General features: G+C 41.5%; 2 protein-coding genes across 2 annotated transcripts; one reads left to right on the top strand and one right to left on the bottom strand.

Moving 5' to 3' along the window:
• Nucleotides 1-742: 742 nt before the first annotated feature.
• On the top strand, nucleotides 743-3,756 carry LOC107467433 (probable leucine-rich repeat receptor-like protein kinase At1g68400). The gene is made up of 2 exons (XM_016086532.3): nucleotides 743-2,275; nucleotides 3,066-3,756. Exons 1-2 carry the CDS (start codon nucleotides 901-903, stop codon nucleotides 3,725-3,727), a joined length of 2,037 nt encoding a protein of 678 aa, XP_015942018.1. The 5' UTR covers nucleotides 743-900; the 3' UTR covers nucleotides 3,728-3,756.
• A 358-nt stretch (nucleotides 3,757-4,114) lies between these two features.
• Nucleotides 4,115-6,623, bottom strand: LOC107467434 (glycosyltransferase BC10). Its single transcript, XM_016086533.3, has 2 exons — nucleotides 5,395-6,623; nucleotides 4,115-4,875 (listed from the first exon to the last, which is right to left on the bottom strand). Exons 1-2 carry the CDS (start codon nucleotides 5,953-5,955, stop codon nucleotides 4,240-4,242), a joined length of 1,197 nt encoding a protein of 398 aa, XP_015942019.1. The 5' UTR covers nucleotides 5,956-6,623; the 3' UTR covers nucleotides 4,115-4,239.
• Between the last annotated feature and the right edge of the window lie 890 nt (nucleotides 6,624-7,513).

Consider the following 7,513-nt stretch of genomic DNA (forward strand, 5'->3'; position numbering starts at 1 on the left):
AGCTATGGTGAAGTTAATAAATAGTAACATCTAACAGGTCGTTATTAAGATCTGCTGGGTGCTGAACTTATTGAATATTATAAATGAAATTCACAACTCCCTACTCGAATTTTATTGTTGTTTATTCCCATTATTACCTTATTATATACTGCCAATGTTACTCTGGTAGTGAGTTGATATTATTGCCTCCCAGCCAAGTGGGATTAATATCAGCGATCACCACTAGCTTTGACCGTATATATACATATTTGCTTTGACTAATTCATGCCATTGGACATTAGTTACGGAATCACGAATAATTTTTCGCTAGTGATTTTCTTAATATATTGAATATTAGAAACATGAGAATTGAGAAGACAACACCAATCTACAATGCTTAATTTATAAAATGAGACAACATGTGGAAGCAAGGTGAAGAGCAAAATGAAGATGATTGGTGCTCTATAATTGAAGCAAGAGGAAATGTCAGTCATAAAAAGCCAATACATAAATCAAACGGTCCATAAAATTCGAGGTCCAACTAATCCTTAAAATGAGAGCCATAATTGACAAGGTGTTAAAGGCATTTGCATTCATGTCAAGGAGAACCGAGGGCAGAAACGTCTTTTAAAATCAACGTAGCAGTAAAGTAGGATACTACTGTCTAATGTCTACTAGTCAGTAGTAGGGTCTTTATTATAGACGCGCAGTAACGCTCCCTCTCGTAAAACCTTACGCTGCAGGATGCCAAATTATTATCGACCGTCATTACCGTTAAGCCCTTTTATTTTCACATTAATTAGTGTGAGCTTAATACACTTCATTACTCGCGCACACACACACACTCACTCTTCTTCACTCTTCACACTTCACTGGCTCTCTCTCTCTCTCTCTCTCTCTCTCTCTCTCTGCAGAGCGACAATGGCGGCAACAAGTCACCTCGTTGCTCATGCTACCTTGTTCCTCTCTCTGGTTTTTCACATGCATCTTCTGGTTAGCGGCTCTACCAGCCAAGATATGGAGGCTCTTTTGGCCTTCAAAGCTGGTTCAGACGCGTCGGAGAAGCTAACGAGTTGGAACAACAGCACCAACCTGTGCAGCTGGGACGGTGTCTCCTGCATCAACAACCGAGTCACGCGACTCGTTCTGGAGAACCTCGACCTCCAAGGTTCCATTCAACCCTTAACTTCACTCACTCAACTGCGAGTTCTCAGCCTCAAGCGAAACCGTTTCTCTGGAACCCTTCCCTCTCTCTCTAACTTCACCGCCCTCAAGCTTCTCTTCCTCTCTTACAACCACTTCTCCGGTGACTTTCCAGCCACAGTGACCTCTCTCTTCCGCCTCTATCGTCTCGATCTGTCCCACAACAACCTCTCCGGCGAGATTCCGGCGACAGTCAACCACTTAGCCCACCTTCTCACTCTCCGTCTCGAGGAGAACCGTTTCTCTGGCTACATTCCTGGCGTCAACCTCCCAAACCTGCAAGACTTCAACGTCTCCGGGAACCTCCTCTCCGGCGAGATACCGAAGTCGCTCTCGGCTTTCCCCGTATCCTCGTTCGGGCAAAACCCTTCTCTCTGCGGAGCCCCGATTCAGAACTGCACCGGAGTGGTGCCTGACCCTACAAAACCCGGATCCGAGGGCGCCATTGCGTCCCCAGTGGTGCCACGTGGCGGCGCCACAACAACAGTGTCATCTTCCCCGAGTTCAATGCCAGCAAATGACGGTGGAGCAGCTCCAAAAACCACGAAAACACATAGAAACGGAGGTTCGAAGATAAGCCCGGTGGCTCTAATAGCCATAATTGTGGGCGATGTATTGGTACTGGGCATTGTGTCATTGCTTCTATATTGCTACTTCTGGAGGAACTACTCGGCGAAGTTGAAGGAAGGGAAAGGATCAAAGCTTTTCGAGAGCGAGAAGATTGTGTATTCTTCGAGTCCGTACCCTGCACAAGGAGGAGGAGGAGGGTTTGAGAGGGGGAAAATGGTGTTCTTCGAAGGCGAGAAGAGGTTCGAATTGGAGGACTTGCTTCGAGCGTCTGCTGAGATGCTGGGAAAAGGTGGGTTCGGAACGGCGTACAAAGCGGTTCTTGATGATGGGAACGTTGTTGCGGTGAAGAGGCTGAAAGATGCGCAGATTGGAGGGAAGAGAGAGTTCGAGCAGCACATGGAGCTTCTTGGAAGGTTGAGGCATCAGAATATCGTGAGCTTGAGGGCTTACTATTTTGCCAGAGACGAGAAGTTGTTGGTCTACGATTACATGCCCAATGGAAGCTTGTTCTGGCTCCTTCATGGTACGTCATGCTTTCTTTTTTCCTTTCATTTTTAGTGGGTCACATGAGATTCATTTTTGTTCTTTACTTGCCCTTCAAAGCGAATAAAGTCAATTCAATTCAAATTCTTTGCTTTCATTTTCTGGCAAGATAAAGATAGGAAGATACCCCCAAAAGAGAGAGGGCGCCATGCATCTAATTATACATTGATAAATTATGACATTATAAAATCAAAGGTTACCTATATGCATCAAAGCCACAAGGCTGCTTTATCTTTAATTCCCCGCCGGGAAGGGGGGGGGGTCCATTTTGAGGCTCCTCCAAAATTTGAAGTAGGACCACTCACTCATACCATGTGATATTTTGTTATGAGTACTTTCTTTTCTAACAAACACTGTAATAGTATGATGATAATATTCCATGCCCATAATAATAGTATTTTTAATGCATTCCCTTCCCAAACCATTGAAGACAAAAGTAACTGTTGAGCTGAATAAACAGTATTCCTTCACAATCATAACCACGTTTGAATAGGGAACTATTGTATATTTGTGTTGCATTATGCAAAACAAAACACACTCTGCATCGCCTAGGACTAAGACACCTGCTTTATTCAATTACTTTAAATTAAAAAAAGAAAGAATACAAGTGGTGTCTTTATTTTAGTTCAGCCTCGTTAGCTTTATGTTCTTTTGCAGAACCACATTTGGCCTTTTTCCTCTCGTCGTTTACCGCATCAATGATAATGAACATGGCTAAATAAGTGTAAAAGTGGCAAAATGGTAATTTAACTTGGTTGTCCGTGAAACAGGGAACCGAGGACCGGGGAGAACCCCACTGGACTGGACCACTCGGCTCAAGATAGCAGCTGGAGCGGCGCGTGGCGTGGCCTTCATTCACAACTCGTGTAAGTCCCTCAGGCTCAACCACGGTAACATCAAATCCACCAACATTCTCTTAGACAAGCAGGGAAATGCCCGGGTATCAGATTTTGGGCTGTCCGTGTTCGCGGGCCCAGGCCCATCAACATCTGGTGTCAGATCCAACGGCTATCGTGCTCCCGAGGTGTCATCTGACGGTCGAAAACAGTCCCAAAAGTCTGACGTGTACTCGTTCGGTGTATTCTTGCTTGAGTTGCTGACGGGGAAGTGCCCCTCGGCGGTGGAGGGTGGTGGTGCGCCCGCGGTGGACCTGCCAAGGTGGGTCCAGTCCGTTGTGAGGGAGGAATGGACCGCTGAGGTATTTGATTTGGAGCTGATGAGGTACAAGGACATTGAAGAGGAGATGGTTGGGCTGTTGCAGGTTGCTATGGCGTGCACTGCCCCTGCACCTGATCAACGGCCTAGCATGAGCCACGTGGTCAAGATGATCGAGGAGTTGCGTGGGGTGCAGGTGTCACCGTGTCATGACACGTTGGACTCTGTGTCTGAGTCACCTTCCGTCTCCGAAGATGCATGTGGAGCTAGTCAGTGAATAATAAACCTTGGGTAGCGTTGTAAATCAGATCAAATTACAGCATGTGAGTACGATGTGGGTTTATAGAGTAAAAAATGGGAGTCTGATTTACAAGGTGAAAATTTTCCCTTTCTAGAATTGGTTGACTAGTATGTTTAGGCATTGGTTGGTGAAGGCATTCTTGGGTCAGTTTGATACTGGTTGACATTGTCCAATTGGGTTTCCCGAAGAAAATTAAATCATACCTTGCCATGTTTTGATGGAAAGACATTTCATTAGGACAGCTTAATTATGGGTGACGATGTCCGAAATGGACCCTCAAAGAAAATCATTTCTTCTTTGATTAGCAAAATTAAATTTGAGTTTGTGATGTCATTTGCGACCAGCACCAATAGACAGCTAGCATAGGCATAGCTCTATATCTTATAATTAACTATTAAAAAAAATAAGTAGTTTACAAGATGAAAAAGAATGAATTAAATAATGAAGTTTTAGTTATAAGTGGTGTATTTGCAGCTAAGGTAGGAGGATTAGAAGTGCATGACCTCAGGTGCAAGGTTGAGAAGCCTTGACAAAGTATTAGGCAAGAACTTCCTAGCAAACAGAAAACAAACATTTGTACTGTTTCCATTATACTGGCATCTCTTGCTCCTTAGCTTCTCCAAGAACTCCACAGTGACCTCAGATCTCATGAACGTTGCTGGGTGTGGACCACCCCTTGACCAGTCAACAAAGGTCAAACTCCTATTAGAGTTCCCTTCCCAAAAATTGATGCTCACATATGTTGGCAAGTAATGTTCGTCTGCATAACATGATCCTCTGCAATATTGCTGAAAAATTGGGAAGTACTTTCTGTCTGATACCACTTCAAGTGCAAGCTCCCTGTCCATCTCAAACCATTGGGACCCTTTTCTCCATTGCCTAAGGCTCACGTGCGGCAGCATCCGGATGCTATATCGCCCGCGACCCACCGGACTGTTCTCATCATAGGCCATTACATAGTTTTGTGTTGAGTTCATTAAGTATGAGTAGACGGTTGTGAAGTTGAAGATTGGTATGCATGATTCCGATAAGAGAACGAATCTTTGGTTTGAGACATCAAGGAGTGCGTTTGCCAGAAGGCGACGCTCTGCTTCAACCATGTTCACATTCCCCCATTGCACTTCCTGCATTCATTTCATAACAGATATTATTAACTAGTGAAGGTTTCTGGTTGTGAATAATGAAATATCAGTCAAAGGGAATGCCTCACATTCATGCAAATGGGATGCTTTTGTAGCAATCAATGTATTCAAAATAATTAAATGTATCAACCTTCGTACAGTTGAAATTAAATGTACCAAATAAGTCAAGAGAGGCCCATGACTGGTGAATGCGACCATACCATACCATACCCATAACTTAAGCTAGTGATAAAAGTTTATTTTATTTTACCGTTTTCCCTACCCATAATTATCGATTTATCTTTCTATAAATCATTACCATTAGCCCGCAATTTGTTGTATTTCCTATTTTATTGTCCCCTTTCCGTTTTAATAGGTTTCCCTTTAACTGTTTCATTAGAATAAGCAGTTTGCATAGCAACAAACATAACAAGACAATTTGCACAGGACAACAGAGACTATCCTATTGTTGATTTCGATAATCTAATCAACATTAATAATTCAAGAGTACTATTAACTAACCTTGCCGGGAATTCTGCGGCCATGAAACACTGAATTCTTCTCAGGTTGTGAAGCATTGAAAGATGGATTGGAGTGCACGTATATTGAGTAATACCCTTCATGCCCTTTGAAGAATTGTTCCCACAAAGGTGCAAAGAACAAAGGACCCCTTGTCAAGAACATGAATGCCACCTTTGGAACTCTATCAAAGGGGTACTCAGGGATCTTTGCACTCATTGAAGCCCTCCACATAAGCTCCTTATCATCCATGTCATGCATGATTGGAGGAGGCTTAAGGAACTCCTTTAATCCTACATGGCTGTGATTGGACGTCTGTGTTTCCGTGATCGCTGGTGGCGGCGGCGGCGGCTGCATAGACGCTTTTCGGGGTAAGGCTGAGACTGATAACTGAGTGAATTGGAGACTAAAGGTGCAGTCTTTAAGGTAGAAACTAAAGATGACTCCAATGGTGACACCAAACCCCAGAATCAAGATATAGGTAAGAAACCGAACAAAATGGAGTTGAGCATTGAAAAGCTTGGAAACAGAATTTACAGGGTATTGACTACTTGAGCTTTTCATTCTTTTTGTGGGAGTAAATAGCAAAAGAAAAATTCCTTGATAACAAAATTTTTGAAAAGATGAACAATTTACAGAATCTGTTCCTTACTTTATGGTGTTGATGAGAAACGCTTGAAAGACAAGTTGTAGTAGTAAAAGTGTCAGCAACAAATTTATGTTCTGATCAAAATCTCTGTGATCACAAATAATGACTCAATCAAATAAGGATCTGCTGACCCAATATATGAGGGATACAGAAAAGAAGTTAAAGGACAAAAGAATCTCCAAAATGTTCAGAGATAGTATATAAATAAGGAAAGTTTGATAGAAATCAAAATCTCTGCCCCACAATTTAATGGAGGAGCAGCTGCCATACACAACAAGGTGATGATGGCTTCGGAGACCACTGAATAGAAGAGACTCTGGCTAGTTCTTTATACTCTTAAACCCTTTTTGTTCAATTTCTTCTTTCTTCTTTCTTCTTCTTCTGTTCCAGAAAGAATAACAGCTTCCTATGAAAGCAACTAAATAAAATTGGCCAATAAAGAAGGAAACCGTTAAGCGCTCGTTTCAGAAACCTGTAGAAGATTATGTTGTGTTACTTTTGGTTACAAGGAACCATTATTTATATCACACAACACAACACGCCCCCATTGGAAGCATCTCTAATCACTAATTATTAAGTTATTTATGTGGTGCCATCTGTTACTGAATTATGGGACGTTTTCTATGTGTAATTTTTGACATTGGAATATGTATGTTATGTTATGTTATGTAATAATGTTACGACGAGGACTAAGTTACGTAGCCGCCACCGCAATGGTCCTTAGTATTACTATGCCAACGCGTTCCTGTGTTATCCCGTGTTTGGTTTCCATTTTTTTTTAAATTAAAAAAATTATTATGTATTTATTTATATGTGGATCCCTTAAAAGGCGAAAAGGGGTGTTTGATGCCCAATAAGGGGGATTCCAAATGGAGAAGCCACCACGCATATTGAAGACTTTTCAGCCAAGGGAAAGGGAAAGGGAACATTCCAAATTTCCAATAATCAAGCCCACCTTGCTGTTTGTAGTTGAAGTTTCAAGTTTAACATGCTCTTTTGTTTTGGCAATGAAATATTGAAAGGATATAAAAATAGGGTAATATTACGGTCAAAGAAGCCAGACAACTGGAAAAATTGTATAGATAAATTATAATAATATTTTAATATTTTATTAACATTAAAATATAAACTAATTATTGGATGACTGGATGTAGATAGAAGTGTTTATGGCCGGGACAGGCTAGAAAGTAGATTCAGATTCGGTCCTAAAAGGATACCAAATTTATTTTGATTTTATTCAAAGTGATTCGAAAAAAATCAGATTAAACCGGCTCGACCTGATAAAACATTAATATATAACTATATACAAATTTGTAAATTTTATATATTAAAATAATAAAATTTTACTTTTAAAAATAAATTTAACAATTGTTTTGTAAAAAGTAACTTCGGATCCGCCCGAACAACCTAAAGCAAAATCCGAATCCGACCCAAAAATAACATCGGGTAAAAAGTGGAAGCCCGAACCCGATA

The sequence above is a fragment of the Arachis duranensis genome, chromosome 9 (assembly GCF_000817695.3).
Source record: "Arachis duranensis cultivar V14167 chromosome 9, aradu.V14167.gnm2.J7QH, whole genome shotgun sequence".
In the NCBI taxonomy this organism is placed as follows: Eukaryota; Viridiplantae; Streptophyta; class Magnoliopsida; order Fabales; family Fabaceae; genus Arachis; species Arachis duranensis.